Source organism: Dermacentor andersoni, chromosome 5, assembly GCF_023375885.2.
Source record: "Dermacentor andersoni chromosome 5, qqDerAnde1_hic_scaffold, whole genome shotgun sequence".
NCBI classification, from domain to species: Eukaryota; Metazoa; Arthropoda; class Arachnida; order Ixodida; family Ixodidae; genus Dermacentor; species Dermacentor andersoni.
Genome location: NC_092818.1, coordinates 134,669,377 through 134,693,889, shown reverse-complemented (window position 1 = coordinate 134,693,889; position 24,513 = coordinate 134,669,377). Strand labels below are relative to the sequence as shown.

The window sequence follows — 24,513 nt, the reverse complement described above, 5'->3', positions numbered from 1 at the left end:
TCTTTCCCGCACCCAAGTAACCCCCCAGCGGCGCGACACTCGCGCCATCTCTCGCACCGCGCTTGTACCACTCCGACCGCCGCGGGCGCCAGGCCACGCGAGCCGTGCGGGAAAACAACATATCAGGGGATGCGTGAGAGTCGCGCATCCCCACAACTCTTATGCTCTGCGATAAGTCGCTTAGGCGCCATCCCATTGATAATCTATAGCCCTATTATAGCATATTTGTGCAGTTGTGCGTTTGTTTATGTGCTTGTTCATCCCACATACCTTGTTTTGTTGATGTCAAGCTGTTGCCTTAAAATACAATAATGGAAATAGGCAAGCATTGACGTAATTATTCACCCTCGGTATTCAATGGGAACGGCCGTTGCTGAATTCTTTGCATCGGTTCAACCTGCATTGTTCGAAGCGGCATTGGTGGCGGGCTCGAAGCGGCGGCGACAGGGAACGTAGGAATTATTCCTGAAAGAAATGACAGAAATAACGTGTTTATGGCCAAGCCGGTAAGTATAACAATAGCTGCTTGCAGTCAGAGTCATCGAATTTGATATCATTTGTCTGTGTACATCCTTGGTCGCAGCATTTAGGAAAAAAAAAGTAACGCATTATTGTTAAGCCCACGTTCGTTCATGTTCATGAATGTTGCTTTATCGAAGCCATACGGATTAGCCAATTGTTGTCGCTTTAAATGAAATGCAACCATTTCCAAACTTTGAATAAAAAAGAACACAGTTTTCGTGACCAAGTGTCCCAGAATGCTAGTAGAAGGAGCTCCTTATGCCGTGATCTGGAAAGTGTTCCAGTGTTGAACTTGAAGGCTCAGGTCGCCGTACTACACTTTGACTACGCACCGTCGTCGTCTCATACTCTGCCCGAAATAGATAGATAGATAGAATAAACTTTATTGTCCAACGGATAAGGTGATCTACCCACCCCCCGACACGCAGGTCAGGGGGCGAGTGCCGCCGCCTCAGATGCAGGCTGGGAGGTCTTGGGTCCCAGCAGCCTCTTCAGCCAGTTGGACGAGCCGGAGCTGGAGCTCAGAGTCCAAGCTGCGCAGCAGGGTCTCCCAGTTGTCTCTACTACCTATTTTGTGCGTTCCCCCGGGAGAGTACGGACATTCCCATATTATGTGGTCGAGGGTCCCTCTCGCCCCACAAAGATTACACCTATCGCTCCTGGCCTCGGGGAACATGTGGTCCGCCATAACCGGGTGCGGATACGTATAAGTTTGTAGTCGTCTCCACGCGACTGCTTGTCTGTTGTTTAATTTTGGGTCTGGCGGTGATACCAGTCTACGAGCCAATCTATAATGCTACGTGATCTCCCCATATTTTAGCATGGAGCGGATATACATTTTGTGGGATGCTCTGATTAAGCTAATTCCAAAAAGCTGATACCTCTTTCTGGGACTCGTATATTACTCTGGAGGTCTAGTGAAAACCTTTATGCCTACGTGAAGGCGCTATATCGCTTGTTCAATTCAGGTATGATGTGAGTGTAGACTGTTGCTGCTCAGTCATTATGCAGAGGTACAACACCTGCACATTTAGGTTGCTGAGATACGTTTGGGCTAATAGGCCAACGTCTATGCTACGCCAGCCCTGTATTCTCATGTACCTTAATTTGAAAATTCAAGTAAATAATATTGTTGCGGACAGTGTTTATGCGGCAGTAGCTACTTGGTGCTCATACTGTTCACAGCACAAAAGCGTAAGTTTCAGGGCAGCTTGAGCATTCAGTCACGCCAAGATTGTTGTCGTCTTCATCACTTCTAGAGGCGCAGAAGTACTGTAATGACGTTGAGTAGCCATGAGAATATAATTATGTTTGAATGTCAATAAAAATCCTGGGTTAGACTAGCTGGATTACGTGCAATGAACTCAAGATACTTCGAACGCGACCACACACACAAACGCTAGCTGCAATCTACGTTTTCATGAAACACGGGTTCGTAGACATAAAAAACGGTCTCCAATGATGGGAGATAACAAAAACGCAAAGAAATAAAAGGAAAATGTAGTGCTCACCATGTGGAACATTTGTCAAGGTTTCTTCTTGTTCTTTCGTTCTTGCTGTGCGAGGCTATTATTTTCTGTGTAGCCAATCCCCATCGTGGGTTACGTGTCATGTATTCAGGTCATAGCAACATTATCACTTTTCACACTTTCACGGCTGATGACGACGGGCAAATTTCGACGTGTCGCTCATGAGGTAAATTTTATTCATTGTTTTGCATGTCATTTTACCCATTGTGTTGCAGCCCAGTTCTGATCCCTTGTTTTTTTCCATGCTTAAATAAGATCAAACGGGGAAGTTCTTGGCCTACTGGCAACGAAGACGCTTAGTGTCTGCGGCATGTTTTAAGGCCACGTAATTTGCTACGGATGTAGACTGATCTAAGAACACGATAAAGTACATGTAAGTTTGGCCCAAACATCAAAACAAAGTAACTGAAAGTAGCCAATGTATCAATTATGAGAATATCACAATGCACACACACACACACACACACACACACACACACACACATATATATATATATATATATATATATATATATATATATATATATATATATATATATATATATCTACGGTTTCATGTAAGAAATGCAATACACGCTCGCCTGAACTGCTGAACTGCAGTAATGCCCATCCATGACTTACCTACTGCGTGAATCATCATTGTGAAATGAGGTGGTCACTTACGTTTTTGCATCTGCTGCGGGAAATGGTACACACGGACATGATTGGCAAGTGTCATTCCTGAAATTTTGAAATTAACGCGTGGTAGGAAAGCACACAATAAATGACAGGTCATTTTAGAAAACACGAGGGGCTTTGTAAAGTACTTAGGCAAAAGAAAGTCAATGTCCCATGGCGTAAATCCTTTGGTTTCAAGTGCGCACTGACAAAGCGATGCTGTTATGATAGACTGTCGTTAAGTTCGACAGAGATCCTCAAGATCCGTGTAAAAATCAGTCATATGATACTCTGTTACATTTCAACAGAAAGTCTATACCATACAACAAAAGCAAACAGAAAGACACCTTCTATAAAGAGCTTTGCAATAAAATTACACTCTAGCCTATCAAATCCTTAACAAGGTATGTAGCTAGGTGTGCTGGTAATCTTTATTTGAGCTTGCGAACTAAAGATGAAGGCGGGAAAAAAGCGAAATGGACAAATACAAACATAACAACGAATGTGACTTTTTCCTTTCTGTACCATCTTTGGCGTGAGTTTGCAAAAACTAACGCTGTATTTATTATAATACTCAGCTATATGACAGTGTCGATAGTAACTGATAACTCGACTAATCGTTATTCTAGAGTGTATAATGTAGTGCTTGCTTATTATCTTATATCGTGTCTTCGCTCTGTCTCTTTCTTTTACTCCCCCATCCCACTTGGGTACGGGCCACTGGGAATGCGTCACTCTATAATGACAAAAAAGTCCCTTAAATTTCTCCGATGCTGAGCGGAGTCAAACACACGAACGAAGGTTCCTCGACTACAGCAATCCGGCGCATAAGCAGTCTGCGCCACAAATACACTGGGTATGTGTCGCTTTTCAATAATGCTCCGAGCTCAAACAGTGACTATCTTTCTATAAATGCGAAAATGGCCTCTAAGGAACGTTCGATTGACCTTCGAAAATCGGAGTGTGCTCAAGTGTGCAGAAATATCTGAGCATCCTTAAGGGTGCTGATTTGGTCCATGGCTAACACGTTCGCCTTAAGGGGCAAGACCAAATCGTTGATGGGGACAAATGAAGTCTTCTTTTTGGCGAGTTCTTGTGGCAACTAAACATGACGATAGGTGCGACAGACGATACCAAGAAGTGCTTGAAATAAACTTTAACACCTGTGACAGTAAAATTTCGTATAAAATAATTCGGTGCTCACCCGGTAGTCAGAATGAACACACAGTTTTAGTACGGCTTAGTTCTCATCGCAGATATAGTTTGAGCTCGCTGTCATGTAAACCAAACATTTTTACAGCCTTAAAGGTAAGGATGTTAAAAACAAACCAGCAGCCCTAAGGGTACAAAATTTGTTATTGTGATACATGCATTGTTTTAGGCTTAATGCTCAATAATATTAACCCCGCTGTACACCAATCGGACACAGCGAGGAATTTTATTCTTCAGTCACTGGAATTTGGTGTACGTAGCGAACCAACCTTTTTCTTCGCTGTCTTTCTTCAGCGCTCGTTTTCCGTGCGCTCACTGCACTAAACTAGGCATCACCCAATAGCTCCGAACCGCTACGCTTCCATCTTCGCCCGTCGTGGGCAGTGTTATATTCTGTGCAACTGCAGCATTATATCCCGCGCCGAACATGCGCTCCGTCTTCGTCAAGTACTTCATCATAATAACGTTATTTATGTCCAATGAAAGATAAATACCTGTCCCATCGAATCCAAGTTACCTCTGTCTTGCGTAGAACGCATCCATACGCTGCTCCTGTAAATTTCTCAATATCATCTTTCCACAGAGTAATCAAACTTGGAAATTTGCGGGCGTAGTATCAGCTCTGTATACAAGATTAAAACGACATCTGGGGTCTCAATACTCGCCACAAACTCGTGAACATTAAAGTTCATTCTTCTGGTCAGCACACGCTAGCAGTGGCTAGGGACGCCTTACGCTTTATTGCGTATTATAACTAAAATGAAATCGACCTGAAACACACACGACCGAAGGAAATGTCACGCATAAATTTTAAGCACGTTCGAACACTTCAAAACAACCGCTGTTCAAGTGTTGATGGCAGTTCATTAAAACTGAGAGCTGGGTGAGTTGGTGTGGTTCCATCTTAAATGCGCCCGTGTTTGTCGTTCCTCTCTTTCTCCTCTGCGTCTTTTTCGCGCAGTTTTTGGTTAAGATGGATTGATGGCAGACTGACATTAAATAAACTGCGAGTGTGCGAATAGTTGGTATTCCTAAATGCAATTATTTCTCGAATATTTTTTTCGAACAGTTTAAATCTAGTATTGTTCGCTGTCAAACATAAAATAAAAAGACAGTGCGATAAATTTCATCCCGGCGGCCATAGTAGACATAAACGCGATAAGTTGCGTAGTGGAGCACGCTATGCATGGCTAAGGGGCCTGGCTTTTCCTCCTAAGCCACGATCATTCTCCCTTTCCGAAAAAACTCCAGGTATGCGAACTGCATTCTTGCTCCGGATACTCCCATTTGGGCATTTCATAAACAACGCTTGAAAAAGTCTGATATTATGACAGAAATTTGGTAACATCATGAATACATAATGGATAATTAAATAACTTATTTGATGGCATTATTTTTTATTTTCTTGTGTTATTCTGCTTTATTTTATATATTTTCTTGCATGGTGGCATTATAGTTGCCCTCTCTAATGCATTGTATGTACTAAGGGTGCAATAAATAAATAGATAAATAAATAAATAAATAAATAAATAAATAAATAAATAAATAAATAAATAGAATATGAACATTGTTCTATACTAATGATCAATGCGATCGCTTTTTCAGCTATTCGGAAAGTATTCAGTATTCAATCTGATTTTATTCGTTTGTGGCACTATTAGATTTTGATTCTGTCTAAAAAATTACTATGCACACCAGTTTTAAGTACTCACGCTGCTGTGGAAAGTGATAAACTCTAACGACGTCGGCAGGTGACAGTCCTGGAAAAGACGAATTTCTCGGTAAGCAATCTATATCTTTCATCATGTCTGAATAAATTCTTAATGTTCATGATATTTATTTACGTTTCCTGTACCGTATATCCGGGATGACTGAAATGTGAATAAAATTTTCGAACAACGACTTATGCACACACACGCGCACAGCAAAACGAAACATCTCTCGCTTGTAAAAATAATTTTTATGTAATATTTATACTAACTGCAGCGCTAAAGTTCTTGCTGACAAGGCACGCAAGAGCCAAAACAACTATCTGATTGCATTTTCACAATTATCAATAAAACAAAAAAAGCTAGCATAGCTTAAAAATTTCAGTCTCACTTTGTCTTGCCCTAACCTTCTTCCAAAAACTGCCTTCTTAGTATAGAATATCTCAATATTCAGAGAAAGGCGATGCCAAATATCTGATGTCCCCTGTTTTGATGATGTCACGGATGGTCAGGTGCATTTTTGCTAGAAATCGAAGGCTACGTCACCGCTCTTTCTCGCTATTACATCAGCATGCTTGGTGCGACAGATGTTAGAGATGAATAGAATAGGAGGAAAGCAGTGCTTACAAAATACGACCTGTATGAAATACGAGTCTGCATTTGACACTCACGGGCCAGAGGCATTGCACGTAAGCGGCACAGCCCGGGTACAGACGCGCTGCACGATGTTCTGTTCGGACAGAGACTGCACGGTCGACCTTTTTCGTAGACCCTAGACTGAATAACATTGCCCCTGTTGTGAAAAAAAAAAAAAGAAGAAGAATCTGCAGATTTGGTCTCATGTCATTCAAGAAGGCGCAGAATGAAACCAAGACGAACCAATAACCGCTTTGTAAACAGTTTCCATAGCAGGGCGACGCGGTCAGGGACAAACGAAAAGAGAAAGTTAACGTAATGTGTCCTAACTAGACAAACAACTTGACGGTTCCTTGCACTCCATGCTACATCTGCGACAGTCTACAACAGTGGCTTGTAGGGCTAGCTCATGGATGAACAGCACGACAAAACGGTACGCAATAACTGAGGAAACCGACAAGGCCCCGTGTCCGTTCCTCTTTCATATGTTCTTGTGGCGTGACTTCTTGCACTGATTAATCACGAGGCCGTAATGCTCTGCCTGTCATAGCAGTGTTTGTAGTAATTTTGAAAAGAAGAAAACTATATTCTTGTGTGCACTTACATGGGTCCGTAGTTGCACGTATACAGGGTGCGATACCAATCTTCCTCTTTAATCTTGAATCGGGTTTTGCCGCAACCAACATGAGTGGTTTTCGCCCAGATCAGCTGTACTTGTGAAAAAAAAAAAATACGACGAAGGTGCATGTATTGGTATTGCACAAAAACACGAAAACGCCTACATTAGTTTATTGTTGCTTTATTTATTTTTATTTACTGTTTATTATGAGATTCTCAGCACTTACACTGATATTCAGAAGGTTTCAGTCAGTGAATTATTAGTGAAATGAGTAAGACTGGAGAAAATGTGACAGCATTAAATTGGATGGTTGTCTGAAGGGTGTGAAGCATAGTACATGGGTAATAGTAGAAAAGTGTTTAAGCAATGCGTCAGAAACAGCGAGTTATAAAAAAATTGATATAGCTAAAACAAGAAGAGAATGAACGGAAATAAACTATTACGATGTGATGAACTACTTCCTAACATACGTAGCCATCAAGGGGGATACATTCCCTCATTAGCAACGTTGTTAACGTGCAAAACCATTCACATGTCGTTCAGCGTGTTAACCAGAAACTGTTTCATATCCATACGCTCTCTTTAACACAATGATGCGACCAAAAGGTTATTGTAAGATTTCGTCACAAGTGGATTAAACCAGCGTGTGTACCTGAGTAAAATGGCCGCTGTCCTGTACAGTACGGAAGGAGTCAATTTGGTGTGGATTGAACAATTTGTATTCCTCAAACCAGCTCCTGACGACGCTCGCCCAGTTGGTCGGCTTCAGTCGTAGCGAGGAAGAGTAATGGAGGAACATGTTCTGTCCCGCTGTAAACCTGGCTGAGGAGAAAGAGAGAAACAAATGTTTGTGTGAAACTGACGACAAGAGCGTAGCTCACATCGCCGCTATTCGTTTCCTACAGATGTGGCAGCAGGCTAAAATATTTTCCTGGAGCTGTCGATGCGGAGTTCATGTACTGACAGTCCCGGGGTTGGCATCATAAAGGTTTTTCAAAAGTGACAGACCCAAAAAGCGAGTTTTTTTTTCAGAGCTGTCGCGTCGGTCATTATTTATCTTTTGAGTGCACGCATTACCTTCATGTCTTTTATTTACAGCACTTTTTCAGCTGTTCAAACAACAGCCACTCGCTGCGCTTAACTGCCAGGCTTGCAAGTACTGAATGGTCTTAGTTTTTCCTTGCACTGTTTATCGATTCTTTGGTGCTAGACATTTCTTGTTCGAGTGGAATATTGCAGAGTCGCGCAATGTCAGACCTAGTACTCCTTCGAGCAACGCGAAAGGGAACACCCAAATATCCCTCACGAGGCTAGTAGCTACAGACACACACGATTTTAATGAATGAATGAATGAATGAATGAATGAAGCGTTTATCATCACAAAGCTGGCTATGTGGCCTAAGTGCGAAGAGGTGGGTATGGGAGCAAAGGATAAAGGAACGACACCATGGAGCTCAGCGTGGCCAGTACCGAGAATGCTGCCCAGAGCTCCTCTAAAGAATGCGGATAGCGTCTGTATCCTGGGCGAATGCGAAGAGTGCCGTAGCCGTGCGCATTGACTCGCTGTAGGATACAATCCTGGGGCCCGGCCGCCAAGCCCTGATGCTTGGAATGCTGAACAGAGAATGCGCTGCACTCACATAACTGTGCAGCGCATTCCCTGGCCAGCGTTCCAAGCACTGTGGCTTAAATGTGTTCATTTATACCGATCTTAAAGAAGCTTCTTGTTACATATTAACATGTCAGATCTAAATCCACAGGTTACGAGAATTTGAAAACAGATTTTGTGTTTCCTCTCATATCGCTCAAGACTGCATGTATGACGTAGTAGTTCTGCGGAAACCCGCAAGGTGGAGAGAAGTAATGAATAAAGGGAAAATCAGACATCCACCCGTTCGTAGCAATTGCTACAAAGGAAACCCGATGTCCCGTCGCGGACCAGGACGAATTTTTCTTCAACTATGAGGCTTTTCTTTCGAGGAACCCGTATGGGTTTCCTTTGTAGCAATTGCTACGAACGGGTGGATGTCTGATTTTCCCTTTATTCAAGACTGCATGTAGTTCACTCCGCTTCTACTCTATTTCAGAATAAGAGGAGGAGGAGGCATATAATCAAGTTCACATTTCTCACTTTCTATCAGCATTAGTCTGTGGAGTTCAGTTATTCCGTGTTACTGTTTGAACGCGGCGTTATTTGATACATGGTCCCAACGAGAGCGAAATTCATGGAGAGAGTGGGTTCGAGCAAAGCGATTTCGGCGCATGTAGTGAGCAATTTCTGTGGAAACTGGTCGGCCCCAGCGCTAAATTCACAATAAACTGCTGAATCAGCTTGGACCGTTGTGCTGCTGTGTACTGTTCGGCGACAAAATACAACCAGAACACATAAAAAATTGGGAGTTAGACACGTAAGTACAATAAAAAAAAAAGAAAAATTTTACTATTTTGAGTGGCGATACAATATTACGCTCAGCCATGGCTTGCAATCTAGGCGACCGTATTGTTGATTCCCGTGACAGTGAAACATCTCCTACCGCATTACCATCAGAATTAAAGAGCGCTGAAGTTGCATCTGAGTTATTTTAATCCCATATCTGTAAAAAAGTATATTTTCACAGCATTCGTGTTAGCCTCAAGTGATGAAAAATGGATATCTAGAAATGAGTTGCTGTCGGCTGGCAAAAGAACTAACCACAAATAGGCTTCAGCACAAATACCGCAATAATTTGAAAGCCATTGCCTGCTGTGAACATAGCACAACCTATTTGCTTTTGCAAAGCTGCCGCGTTAGCTTATTGACTATGGCATTGTGCCGCCGAGCACGAGGACGCGGGTGCGATACCTGGTTGCGGTGGGCGCGTTGCGATGGGTTCGAAACGCAAAAACGCTCGTACTCTGTACCTTTGGTTCACGGTGCGCGTGTGCCCACGTGATCAAAATTAATTCGGAATGTTCCACAACAGGACCTTCGCGACCTACTGCGCAATGCCTGGACTTTATACCCCACCATTCTTATTTCATTGCTTTGCCGTGCACACGTTGTCACGTATGTGTTCCTGACGAACAGTACAAACATTTCCTGCTGGTTGAAGAACACGCAGCTGGTTTGATACGTTGGAAGGATTCCGACACATGCTCATCGTGAAAAAGTTGTAACAGCGTCGGCTGTTAACAGGTTCTGTATAGCACTACTTGATTTATGACCTCTGAGGTATAATTATATTTAATTCGAAAGCTACTCGAGCACATGGGCGCAGCATGAAAGCCCGAACTTACAGACCCTTCGGCAAGAGTAGCAGTCGTGGTGGAATCGGCACTGCTTAGCGTGTGCCTGCGCCACGGCAGCGAGCTCATTGTCCCACACCTGCGCAGTCGTGACATGATCGGCACCCATCTTATTGAAATACAAATGAAAAATAGTTTCCACAAACTTTCATGAAGCGGCTACTCAAAACACGAGTAATATATGCAAGGTTCTGCAACACTTACACATCGGCATGTATCTCAAGAATCGTTAGTGTTGTGCTTCACTATAAGTGCTAGGGGGTCGTTGTGACATCTCAATAGGGTAAGGGAAATGCGGAGTGCCCGGAGCATACATGTTCTTTAATATATGTGAACTCTCTTAATAATCGACAATCGAGTGCCTGAATACAATAAATAAATAAATAAATAAATAAATAAATAAATAAATAAATAAATAAATAAATAAATAAATAAATAAATAAATTAGTTTATTTATTCGTAATCATACATACATACATACATACATACATACATACATAATACATACATACATACATATTAGCGCGAAATTACGCTTTCTGTAATGTGCTCCCTTCACTTCTGTGATAAAAAAGCTAATTTATGTTTATTGTCAACCTCTCAGTTGTCTTTAAGAAATATTCGGGTTTCTGCTGGCTTAAAAAAATTGATACTCAGTGGATCACCGCGGTCAAAGCAGTAAATCTCGGTACTTAAAGAAGCAGATTTTTTTGTTTGTGTTTTTTCTGTAGGCAGTCTGCGCTCGAATGTCGTAGAAAATAATATACAGCCATAAATTGTGGAAAATAAAATAAATGACGTGGCTTACCAGCTCCATCATATTGGCAGCAGGTGGAAAACCGGGCACTTTTCCCATGGCCACCATTTGTCGGTAGTTATTGTGGGCAGCCATGATTTCCTGGATCTCCTTCCTTGAAACACCGGCCGAAGCTATTGAGCAATCCTGTACAAAGTGAGCTGCATTTCTTAGATGATATCAAGTCCTATAAACTTTCTCAACTAAACTGAGTGCTTCCTAAGAAGGGCGTAGTATGTTTGCGCAAAACTCTATAACTGTTGCACTTACTATTTAATCACTCAGCTTTGGCACACTATACACAAAGAAATCTTTTGACAATACACACAAACCGCTAAATAACAAGTGCTTTCTAACAAACCAGCGCTTGTCCTTGTCGCCTTTTTAGTGTCCCGTGTCCACTCTTACGCTAGTCACTTCAGCATGGGATACCAACTAGCCCGGTCTCACACCTTGCTTTCTTTCAGATGGAGTAGTACTAGATACATTGCTACAATGTGGGTCAAACCAGGAAAAAAAACTGAATACGCTCGCGCAAGCTAATTAAATTAGGGGAGTTCATTGGTTGCAAGATTCGTGAATTATGCTACTCGTGAAAAATTGAACGTGACGCTAAGTTTAACCACAGACGCCGCAGGCGTCAGACTACAAGTGCCATTTACTTGACACTGTGCTACGTCAAGCAGAAACCATACGAAACAGTCATTTTACCGTGCATGCGTGCCACTAATGTTTTGACTAAGAAGCTCTACTACTTTCCCTGTGATACTAACAGAGGCAGCGCTGACGAAGTTACCGCCTTTTTTGATGCAAAACGATTCAAAGACCAGTCTGTTCTGATTGAAACTGACGTAGGACATTTGGGTTATAAAAAAGTGGGCTACAGTGAAGTCTTCGACAGTGACCAGCTAGATGATCTGGCCCTGCTGATGCTTCTATGTGAGCGCGTCGTTAAGAAGAAGAACAACGCAATTGCGGAACATCATTGTCACAACGCAATTACTGAACACTGAATCGCGCCAACTTGCCCGAAGGCAGGTACTTTTTAACAACTCATGTAAGCTTTTATGCTTGTGATATGTCAATTTAAGATACGTATCCTGACATCAAAGACAGTGAAATCATGTGACAGCGTTTTCACACCATTCGGAAGTCCTAGGGTCTTGTTTCTCACTGCACGAAATACACCCAAGAATTTGCATACGTTTCACTACTATCAATTCAATTACTTTGGTATATCAGAGCCTATTCAGACGCTCCAACATATATCTGAGCTTAGTACTTCTATACTCTCTGCCTGTTCCTGTGTGCTGCGCGGGCTCTGCTGAGTTGAGTTGAGTTGAGTGGTTGTAGGCTACTGGTGGGATTAGCCTTGCAGTAGCTGCCGTCAATTGCTCCACCGTAGCGACACCTAAAATACATAAATTATATATATCAGACACAGACCTCACAACTACACATAGTCACTCCTAAGGTCACCATGTGGAGGTCAAATCCGTGTCCTGCAGGTAATTTAAAAGAAGGCGAGAAACCTCCTTCCTATATAACTGGTTCCCGCGCGGGAAAACAATGTCCTGAAGAGAACTGTGGGGAATTCCTGTCTTTTTGAGGGACCCGAATAACACGCTCCTTTCCGCGTTATACAGAGTACAGCACCGGAGTACAGCAGAGCAGGGCTCTGCTCTGCCGACTTTGCTCAATACGACTGAGCCTCTTTGATACCGACCATGCCTCTACATGTTGCCGCCGCCACCACAACCGCACGAAAGTGGTGTAGGACTCTCGTAAAATGCATTCCCTTTACAGTGCACACGGTTGAAGTATAGTGAGGCATAAACTATATCGCACTCACTTGACGGTGCGGCAGGCATATCGTGTGCCGCGGCGACAACTTCCGGTACTTGTCGTTACAATGGTACGCCCAGCATTGACCCCAAAGCAGCAGACAGTGTAACCAGAAGTACGCAACAAGCGATGACCTACTGGAACCACCGCCTTTCATCCGCGGCGCCATAGGGACAGCTTTGCGGATCTGTAAAGGTGAGGATGCATTCATGATTATGCACAACCGAATTGAGCAGTCATTTCATTGATTAGTTAGCGCCGCCGTTTGTTCTTTTTACAACCTTTATATTTGAAATATGAGGTTTAGTGGCAAATGCAAAAAAAAAAAGAACACGGAAGTCGCTGTGCCTCAAGGACAATCACAAGGGACATTTTCGTGACCTTAGTAGGCAGCCAGCATCACAAATTCGTTACTTAGGTCTAGCGAAGAAAACAAAATCAACTTCTTTTGTTTCTTAAACACAAGATCTATTATTGCCGCCGTATAGTTTTGTGCTTTTACTTGCAGTCTAAGAAATGAGCATAGAGGAATAGCCTGCATTCCACATAAAAATAATCACAGTCAAAATGCATTTCATGATGTAATTCCAGCATCAACAGATAACTTACAGCAAAGATTCAGAGAAAGAAACTGCTACTTAAATGAAGGGTAAGGCCTTGTGAAAAGCACCAAAATGGTCATCCAAGTTGCCTTTGACAACCTGGGTGACCATTTTATGTAAAGCATTGGAATGTTTGATGAATCCATAGCGCCTTAAATGTTATAGGAACGTACCATGGGTGTTTTCGTCGTGGTTGGGCATTGTGCCAACGAAGTGCTAAACTTAAGATTTTGTCAAGGGAATACTTTATTAATTTATATTAACACTGCGGGATAAATGAAGTTGAGCTTTTCTACCTTTCATGAAATTGATTTACCGTGGATCACGTAAACGTTGGTCTCTTTTCCTCTTAAGTACAGATTATGGCCTCAAAAATGGTGAACCGGTCCTTCACTACAGCAATACTTGTCAAAGTCTTTAGAAGTCACTTTGGTTTAATACAACTCTCGTTTTCAGTCCTTCATAGGTTCAACCAATCTACTCTGTGTTCACGCAAACATAAGGGTTAAGTTCTTTTTCTCATTACAAGTTTTTTCTCTGTGCCACTTGGCACTTTGACAAGGGGCAACGTCAGGTCGGAGAAAACGTGACGGAGAAAGTGGTCATTTTTTTCCCTATAACGACGACGTATGCTTATGGTGCGTGACTCGCCACGACATCGACATGGGTTCAAGCCATAACAAGTTGACCCCTGTGCAATCCCGCATAAACGTGTAAGCGACTCCTTGCCTTATTTCTTTAGCCTGCAAAGTTCCACGATTCGCCTTGCATATGAACCGGCGAGAACGTGACAAGAACATGCACAGTTGCTGGAGACAGGTATGCATGCAAACGGATGCACGAAGTCGCCAAGAAATAGAGAAGTTTCGTAAATCCGGTACACCTGCATGCATGAAAGTAAATGCTCTCATGCTTCACAACAGTCGGGAAACGGAATAGCGCGCTTGAGAAAGCCCATAAGTCACCAAGAGATGCCTTGGAGATGTGTTTAACGTCGTACACTCCCAACTGCCACTAAGAAAGCGCGATTATGAAGTAAAATCGTGTTTTAGTTAACAACGATGAATGTGAATGTTGAATAAAGCATTCAATGTTGCTCTGCCACCCCCAAAATTCTGGCTTTTTCCCTGTGATGATATTTTTCACTAAGACATGTCATCTTATAACACATGAAAGTTCTTGCTGGTGCCATAAACTGATGATCGTCAAAACTATCAGTTATGGGCGCCTTCAAGGCTCAAGCACAAAAAAGTATAGGCAGAATTTCAATGGTATTTTTTTGCTGTCATAGCTGCGTCGTATGAGTCCTTTGGCAAATGACCTCAATGTTTTACCTAACCTTTGCTTTTTGCAAATGTCATGTCCACCGCCGTTCGTGGCTCGTGTGGAACGCCATCGGTCTGCACTACCTAGAGTTATACAGTAGTTGTCATTCACATGACTGTCACATAAACTTGTACTGTTTCCTCCTCCACCATGCCACTCATGCTTAGTCAAACTGGGCTAGTACCATGTGCCAAAATTACCTTCTTTCAATGGACGTGTTCAAGAGTGACATGTAGTTACTATGGGTGGATCGTTCTACTTTACTTGTAAAAACGTTAACTTTGAATTTTGCCACTTGTATTGAGAACGACAACTATGGGCATGGCAATTTTACGTATACTTTTGCAGCTCCCAAACAACGTAGGCTACCTTCCTCCCTTTTTTCCTGCTTCAAGTGCAGGGTAGTAAACCGAGCTCAGTCCTGTGTAACCTGTCGGCCTTTCATTTATTTTCATCTCTCTCTCTTTCTCTCTCTTTGTGATTTCTTGTGAACGCCGCAGAACACCGAGTAATGGGCTCAGTCACAAAACTCATTCCTGCAATTTAGGACCAGGTCATATCGTCATCCATTTATTCGTTCATTATCATTCATGTTGTGCTGTGTATATAACTAAACCTCAATAATATCTCTGTTCTATGTATCACAACCTTACCCGTAGCGCACGGCAACCTTATAGTATTCCGTAATCCCTTCATCGGCTATTTGAAGGTCGTTACGGATACATATTTTCATCACACCCCTGTGATATTCCACAATCAGCTGTTGCCCGTCATTGACTAGTTGAGGCTTGTTATATATAACTATATTCATCCAAATTTTATTCGCATCTAGGTATATTGTATAGATTGCTTTCCGTTCTATTGTAGCGGGTGTTATAAATTACAGACCACACGGCAACCATAGCTATCAGAAGTTTTGTCAAGTTTGCTGTACTTCGGCAATCTTAATGTTGAAATGTCGACAACAGCTCTAAAGTCTTTACTCTTTGCTTTTTATTTTATGGAAATAGATAAAAAGCGTAGGCGCTAAATGTGAGGCGCATGGTATAACTATAAATAGGGCACAGCATCAGCAAATTAGACACCTTTACTTCTTTCTGTTGATTTAGTGAAGCACAACATCGAGCTTGTGAAATTATCAAATGCAGGGATTTGCGAAACTAAAAATATATATTTCTGTCGCACTCATCACAAAGAAGCTGTGTCGTTCATTGCAGTAGGCATGACATGGAGCTCGTGCAGAGACTCACCAGATTAATCGATAATGAAAAGCCTCAAGAGTACCCACGTCTTCAACACAACAGAATGAAAATCCTTGTGCGCGATTTTTTTGGTGCATGGGTCCAAGGCACAATTTCGTTCTTAAAGCGAAGCTTTCTTTGCGTCCTCCCGTTACGGGTGCTTATTTACCAAGTAGACAACTTGGGTCACCGGCTATGCGCAACTGAGTACGTATACTATTGGCTAATCTTCAGGAATGGGCGCGCGTCAGTGTGACAAAACAGGTATACAGTGATTAAATGTAATCGCACATATGTAGCGGTTCTCCGTGCATACACCTCTCTTCGACATTCTTCCCTCGATAAACAGCATTCATCCCCTTCGTTCTCAAGATGCAGAGAATTATGTTTCAACAAAAACATAATTGGTGCCTAGTTGGTGCTTGCTAAAAGACATGTTTTTTTTTTTGCCGCAAGTTAAAACACACGCAGAAAGGAAGACACATAGACGACGACCCGTGTCGTCGTCAATGTGTCTTCCTTTGGTTCGTGTTTTAACTTGCGGCAAAAAAAGATGTCTTTTACAGAGAATGAGCAGCTGCAGGCGACAAGCCCGTGCGTGTGTCATTCTTGACCATTGCTACCTCGTTTAACTCAAGCTTCGCGTCAATTTAGTTCCGTACAATGTTAAATGTGCGTGCGTTTTTTTTTTAAAAAGCCAAGCTTTTTCTGCTTGTTTCCCCCTCTTTGTAGCTGCTGGCTGCTGGTAGAACCGGACAAAGTGCAAACCAGCACCGTATGTAATGCAAACCAAGGTGGGTGATGTAGGCAGGTGATGTTCGAAGAAAGCGCGGACGTGACCTCCAAGATGAACACCCCATTGTCGTCACCATCATTCCATCGTCGTGATTTCATCACCTTCATTTCACTGTGATGATTCCTTCGTTGTCATGCTGTCGTCCTCATCTCTCATCGCTGTCATACCGTCGTCATCTTCGTCTTCATCATGCCACCGTCGTCCCGCTGTCGTCGTCATTTCAGCGTTGTCATTCTATTGTCGTGAGGTCGTAGCCATGACACCATTCCAGCATCGTACTCCCATTGTCACCGTGTCGTCTTCGTTGTCATACCGTCTTTGTAGTGCCATTGTTACCATTTCTTTTTTTTTTGTAATCCCATCGCCGTCGCTGCGTCATTGTCATGCCGTCATTTTAGTTCCATTGTCGTCAGCCTATTCACATCACGCCGTTGTGATGCGCGTAATTCGCATGTTCAAGTCTATGTTGAGTGTGGCGTTTACCGGTGAAAATGTGTCTGACTTGTTTGCGTGTTTATACTTGCGACAGGCCGCTAAACAAGAACATCGTTCTTCGCAAAACACCAATGCGAACTTCGCTCTCAAGTTCCTGCAACAGGGCAGTCTGGATTTGAGAAGTTTGAAGGGTCTTCCCTGTTCACGTTAATTAATCACAATTTTCATCATCATCAACAACACTTTCTCTCTTTCCCTTACTTTAATTTACCTTCCCGAATGCTGAGTAGCAGGTCAAAGCTTTGTTTCAGGCCATCCGCTCAGCTTTTATATCACAGTAAAGCTGTCTCTTACTTTCGCTTAAACCGACTGACATGGCGAGTGGCATGAGCACATCTTTCTGACGTGACTTTCGCATTTTAAATAGGCCGATCAGTATTAAAAATAGTGTCTTAAAGGACACAAAAATTTTCTGGCAGCGCATATTTTTTGGTCTAACCAATAAAAGATAGTTTAAAAATTGAAGCAAGCTCTGTTGTGTGCCTATTCAGAACAGAGGCTGTTTCAATTTTTAAACTTTATATAGTGATGCTCTGTAAAGTTGTCAGGTGTTAGGGGTAACTTCAGTTGACAGGGAACACATTAAAAAAAGTAATTGTGATAAAATTACCATTTTCCTAAGTGTACATGTTAGTGTCTATATTCACGTGTGTAGGGATGGATAGGAACGTTATTAAAGTCAGAGTGACCGAAATATATGGCCAAACTATACATGAGCGTTGCTTTAAGAATAATTTAAAACGAAAATACGAGGGTAGCATTTGAAAACAAACAAACAAACAAACAAACAAACAAACAAAGAAACGGTAGAACCCCTCTCACGATGACTGTCGATGTTTAGTATTGAATGAATAGGGCGACAGAACTTGCTGCCACCGTCGAAGTGAATTATGTATGAGGCATACAGTTCGGCGGCACTCCTCCTCTCGCGCTTCCCTAAGAAAACTCGGCGACATCTAGCGGCGCCGACGCGAAGGCTGCGCGTGGCGTCTGAACTGCATGGTGTGTCGGTGCATGAGGACGCTGAGAAGCGCGTCAAGGGGCAACCAGGCTCCTCCCTTGCGCTTCTTTCTGGACACACTGCACCATCTGGTGACGTTGCTGAGGAGTCCGTGCCTGGTGCCCGAGATGAAAAGCGTGGCACCCCGGTGACCCTCGCTTTCCATACGCCCAATGGCACGTACTCTGTGACCCAAGTTGGCGAGAGGTTAATTGCAAAGCGGCACCCACGAAGTTAATTTGTGACGCAGCCTGCTAAAGCATCGGGTTGCCCACCTTGAGGAACCCTTGAGACACGAGTTTGGTTCCGCTCAGCATCGGAGAAATTTGAGGGATCTCGATCGTCATTGTAGAGCGGCACATTTATAGTGGCACACACCAAGTGACCCAACTTGGCATCAAATAGGCTCATCGAAGACCAGCATAGACCGAGCGGCACATACCCAATGCTCCAAGACGGCGTCAAATAGTTTCTTCTAACAACGGTACATACCCAGTCCCGCATCTTACAGTGACCTATGTCGGCGTGAAAGCGATTCGTTGAAGAGCGGCACTTATATGTCCACGTTGCCACATACTCAGTGGCCAAAGGTGGACGATTGGTCTCGAAGCCTGTTCTCTGAACATGGCAGCTCGATGAGTTACCCATTCGACCACGGAATAACCATTAGGCGGTTAGATAGATAGATAGATAGATAGATAGATAGATAGATAGATAGATAGATAGATAGATAGATAGATAGATAGATAGATAGATAGATAGATAGATAGATAGATAGATAGATAGAATTCAAACACAGCCCCAGAAAAGTGCGTGAGATACCATAAGAATGCTAACGTGTTAAAGCCGAACAATACAATTTGCATGCATCAAATTTCCCATTAAGCAATTTCGATTGTATCGACTCACCTCGGCATTAACACTGCGCCGCGCTGTAGAAGACATCCCACCTCACGTATCCCTCGATTTCCAACTCCAAACTATTCCTTCCGAGCGGCAAAACCTTCCTGTCACGAGCTTCAAGAAAGGCGCACGAACGCTCAGACAGCCACGCTGCGACAGGACTTGTCATCGACGCTCTCGTGCAATAAGGTGCCGCCTTGACCCACTACCCACGTGTAGCTGCGGTCACTTGGCCATTCCACAAAAGGAGCGAGAGTCAGCCGCTCAATAGCGTCCCGGCACCGTTGGCCGAAAAGTGGTTTCGGGTCTATGAGGGACCAATTGCGACTGTACAATAAATCTAGCGCTGCAGACTTCTGCAGAAGCAGCGGAGAGAGCGAGCGCGAGAAGACAGCCACCCCGGGCTGGCCGTCCCCAGATCAAGCACCGTGCTTGCCTCAGCATGCGCGCGTGGTCGCCGCCGAGGCTCCGCCGTGGGGGAACACGTGCCTGGAGTGATTGGCGTGCGTCGACAACGCTTCAGCTGCTCTTTTGCTACCGAGCTAGCTCGCGGCGCGACTCCGCCGCCGTGAGGTCGTGGCGGGGGAGGGGCCCGGAGGTGTCAGAACCACCTGTTCTGCCGCGTGCGCCGGAAGGAACACGGCGTGGGGGAAGGCAAAGGGCGAGCACCGCCGCTTCCTGGAATTGGACCGCGGCCTCCGGTCAAGCATACCTCAAGTGATGCCGACCAAGTGAATGACTGACCGGTTAACTGTGCTGCTTGTAGTGAAATCGCTCTGGCCGGGAATCAAATACACACTTGCTCGGCTGTGAGTTTTCGGATGGCTGTGATTGATTGATGGGGTTTAACCTCTCGAGCCAACACAACGGTGACGAGAGACGCCGCCGTGGACGGCATCGGAATAACTTGGATCGCGTGCTTCTTTTTTTTTGGCTTGAACCTAAAACATCACAAACGAACCTTTTTACATCCCCCCCTCCCTTCCCTGGCACCGTAGCTGCCGGGGCTGGGAACAGCCCGCTCGCGTAGCTTTTCTTCTTTTTTTTTTCCTGTAGATTATTTTTAGTATACTTGCTATTGAGCTAGTCTTTTCAATGGGTTTTCAATTTGAGAAATTTCTTAATCGCATACGAATGTTCGAAAAAAGAAAGAAAAGAAACGACCTTCGCATATCGAATAGAATATGAGATTCTTTTTAGCGAAGTGAAACATCAAGAATATGGAAATTTCACTTAGGTGGTATATAAACATCCGGAAGAAAACAATTCAGGGAAAACCCATCCTCTTGGGATGTTTATTGTCGTTAAGGCGATTAGTATTGAAGCGGTGTTGCACATGCGATTTGGTGGTGGGCTTGCGAGGATTGATAATTATTAGTTTAATGTTATGTAATTAGAAAAATCATGTACACTGTTGAAAGCTAAACCCCATTAGCGCGATTTTGTGCGCGACAGCGACGAGCGACGGGTTCGCGCGACGGATCGGGCCGTCGCTTGAACAGATCGCTCGGTCTTGTCGCGCGATCGCTCGGTTTTGCAAATCTAGAATTCGTCGCTCGTCGCCCGGAAGTGCTATGAGCGACTAGCCAATAGCGCAAAGCCGGAACTGGACGTACATAGCTCCAGTACTTCCGATTCTCGCACGGAACGAGCAAACGATTGAATTTTTATACGTGCAAGGATAAGAACCTACTGCAAGACTTTCAGGAATAGTTATGCTGCTTTTTACATTAAAATACATCAACTTAAGTTAATAAAGCACGCCTCACGCTAGTTTCGGCGCCTATATTGCTGCCCTCATACCGGCAACACTAGGGAGACGTCGCTCGAAGTCATCGCTCGCATGGGGTACCACTTGTAGGCGACGAGCGAACGCGACAGCCATCTCCATCGCGTCGCTTGTCGCTGTCGCGTGCGAGATCGCTTGCATGGGGTTTATACTTTATGCTTGTGGCGGTTCATGCAAGAAGTTTACTTGACGGTTAGTTTCCTGACTGTTCGGTTTTTCACTGAATACTTGTACTCTGTGTCGCGTAAAACGTTATACAAAGATTTACTGTCCACGCTATTTCCGCATCCATCTTACCGATCACTATACATAGAATGGCCAGCCCACGAGGTACTAAAGAAAGTTCGCAAAATGTATATATCCCCTTGCTGCAAAACATTCTTTTATAAACTTCATAGTGAAACCATACCGGTAAAAACATGGCTACGTAAAAAGGGTATATTTGTTTCTTCTGCTAACTGTCGTCTTTGTGATGTTCCATAGACAATCGCACATTGTCGTATTAGCTGCAAAGACGCCATCCTATTTGGGATGTCCTCCAACGGACTTTAAAGAAAGACTTTGAAATCAACGCTCACACTCTACGTTACCTGCTGTCGACCTCTGATAATAATGCACCTTTCGACATGTTTTTTTTTTTCTTATGCGAATGCACAGTTTGTGGAAAACGCGAATGATGGACCGAAACGCCGAAGCGGTTGTACCTACCAGAGTGCATTTCATCCAGATGATTGGGCACCTAAAACACGTTTATGGTGGACTTGATATTCAACCGGACTGGTACCTCATTTCGGGGAGGTGCCTGGATATCCTTACCACCCTTACAAAGTGGAACCAACGTTCCAACCCAAATTATGAACGCTGCCTCTTCTGTGCGTGACTGTCCTTGTGCCCGCCATTCCATGACTATGCACAACATGGTGAACGTTTTGTCGGGTTGCATGTAACTGTAATAAATACAATGAAAAAGAAAGACAAGATCATGACCAAGCGATACAGCATCGGGCTGCTCTGCTCGGGGACCCAGGTTCGATACCGCCAACTACCAAAGTTTTTCAAGTCTCTTTCTTTTTCAGTCAGAAACATGAACAGAATAAGGAGGCTACAAACACAATACAGACAGCAAACGGATAATTAAACTAATCATAATAAAATGAAGGCTTATTGACATCACTTTATGCACGTAATGCCGCAAAAAATTCACGTCCGGGCATGTGATGAGTTTGTAAATAACAACCGCTGAAAGGCACATCGTTTTAAATGTGTTTGAACGTGCTAGGTTGTCCAAATAATAAATTATTTTCCCTAAATCGAGAGAACGAATTTGTCGACTGCTTAGAAGCGAGACTGCCTTATTGGACGACTGGAAATAATTGAGCAGAAGCTAGCTACCCTATGCACTTGCTCAGTAACTGGTGCCTGTGCGCTGGAACCGTGGCTCCCTTGCGGCAGAATCATTTGGAAGAGTCGTACCTTGCTTTTGTATTTCTCGCTGTAGAATCGAATCAGTGTTCTTCCTTAAATTATGGGGTTTTACGTGCCAAAACCACTTTCTGATTATGAGGCACGCCGTAGTGGAGGACTCCGGAAATTTCGACCACCTGGGCATCTTTAACGTGCACCTAAATCTAAGTACGCGGGTGTTTTCGCATTTCGCCCCCATCGAAATGCGGCCGCCGTGGCCGGGATTCGATCCCGCGACCTCGTGCTCAGCAGCCCAACACCATAGCCACTGAGCAACCACGGCGGGTGTTGTTCTCCCTTACATTCAAACAATAACGAAAATTCGACAACTTCGAATAGCGAATTTTCAAATCGAATACGAATCGGACTGCAAAGACTACACGTATTAGAGATGCCAAATATTCACACACTCATGCTTTTCTGTCCTCATCTCGAAGTCATAATGTATCTTAAGACATAATGGGGCTTTGTATAAACTATCCCTGCGATCACAAGTAAAAAAAAAAAAATCCTGCCTGTATTTTGGTAAGCAATGCACAGCGCTGTGCTGTGCAGTGCTTACTTTTCATGGCCCGTTGTTATTTGTGAAGATGTCGATATATTGAAATACACGTTAGGACTATTAATACCCACCCCTATGTAATGCCTTAACAAGCCTTTAGGCTACTCACATAAATAAATAAATAAATAAATAAATAAATAAATAAATAAATAAATAAATAAATAAATACACATCGGCATGAAGGTATGCTCAAAGAAATTCCCCTCCTCTTCGTAACCTGCATTAACACTTTTTAGAAGAAATTTAGTTTCGATACTAACTTCATCGTCAGTGACTTGCAACGCTGCGGTCTCACTGAATGCATATTCAATAATCATACCGCCACCATGGACGCGTGAAAGAACTAGTTACCTTGAACGAAATTTAGCCATCATGAGAGAGCATGGTAGTGCGACTGAGAGAACTGGCTGCTTAACACAACACAGTAACTTGCACTTAGCTTACACTTTCAAGTGCGAAATAGCCATCGCAGAGTCTAAGCTACCTAATCTGTTCATGATTGTTCCAAGAATCAAGAGGTTCAGGTGCTGGAGCAAAATTTCTACCGTACTGTAACGAGTTTGGAATATAGGCACGAAAACGAGTCTTATCAGTTAGAGCGACAGAAATGTTGCATTCAGGCAACATGCACTCGTTAAAACAGTCCTTATGTACGTTAACAACATATTTTTATCAGAATAATGCGACTTGGGAAGCGATGTCTCTCAGAAAACAAAAACAAAAGTAAAACACGAACCATGAAGACGAGCAACAATGCTAATGTAAGGCTACACTGTCATCCGCCGTCTTTTCTTGTGCAATGAAAGCCGCTAATTCTTTATATGCTTTGATGAGCACCTTTTTTGTTACTTAAGAAGAAAATTATTTGTTTTCCATGTGACAAATGACCGTAAATATGCTACATTAAAACAGTCAAAAAGTTACGATATGCTCCGCTTCTTCGTCAAAGGAAATTGCATAACTACTTTTTTTTTCGTTGGTTACGAATAAGTGTCCATTGTTTATTTAAAAATGTGGAGACAGCAATTTGGAAGAATACCTTTTGTTTAATAAAGGAAGTGAACAATCCTGCTGCCTTCTTAAGAACATATTCCCTATTTCGCAAGCGTGACGGCGGTGAAATATTGCCAGATATTGTTAGCTCAGCGTTCTTCGACGGCTGTCAAGCTGTTGCTGATGAAAATTCCATAAACATAACATCGGTTTCTTTCTGAGTTCAGCCGCACACCTACGCTCGCGTGCGGAACACAGAACCTTCATTCTGTTTTGTAATGACACATTTCTGCATCAGCGAAGCTATGATTGTTATTTGTTTTGACGACCATAAGGCCGTTTATATTGACATAAACCACAAACGAGCCCCAGTGGAACCGCCAGGAATTCCTAAATTGTGGTCCAAAAATACAGGAGCTAGGCAAGGATTGTTACTTTCATGTTTACCAGTAAGAAGTTACTAGCTGACTTACAGCTATATTGTGCATTACTACCGTGTATTGCCATTTTGTTTTATCTTTACGGAGCTGTT

The 24,513-nt window shown here is 43.3% G+C and overlaps 1 protein-coding gene across 4 annotated transcripts in view; it reads right to left on the bottom strand.

Moving 5' to 3' along the window:
- Nucleotides 1–24,513, bottom strand: part of LOC126531218 (CRISP/Allergen/PR-1-like) — a 35,865-nt gene that overhangs the window by 7,265 nt on the left and 4,087 nt on the right. For 2 of the 4 annotated variants that reach the window (XM_055071031.1, XM_055071032.1), the window contains exons 2-10: nucleotides 12,818–12,997; nucleotides 10,978–11,112; nucleotides 10,161–10,248; nucleotides 7,537–7,706; nucleotides 6,870–6,973; nucleotides 6,301–6,422; nucleotides 5,633–5,680; nucleotides 2,715–2,771; nucleotides 346–465 (exon numbers count right to left, since the gene is read on the bottom strand). In XM_055071031.1, the coding sequence (XP_054927006.1) occupies nucleotides 346–465; nucleotides 2,715–2,771; nucleotides 5,633–5,680; nucleotides 6,301–6,422; nucleotides 6,870–6,973; nucleotides 7,537–7,706; nucleotides 10,161–10,248; nucleotides 10,978–11,112; nucleotides 12,818–12,979 (1,006 nt within the window). In that variant the 5' untranslated portion in view covers nucleotides 12,980–12,997. Of the gene's footprint in view, nucleotides 1–345; nucleotides 466–2,714; nucleotides 2,772–5,632; nucleotides 5,681–6,300; nucleotides 6,423–6,869; nucleotides 6,974–7,536; nucleotides 7,707–10,160; nucleotides 10,249–10,977; nucleotides 11,113–12,817; nucleotides 12,998–19,179; nucleotides 20,291–24,513 lie in introns of those variants that run through there. The other 2 variants (XM_055071030.2, XM_055071033.2) reach the window with 2 other exon arrangements.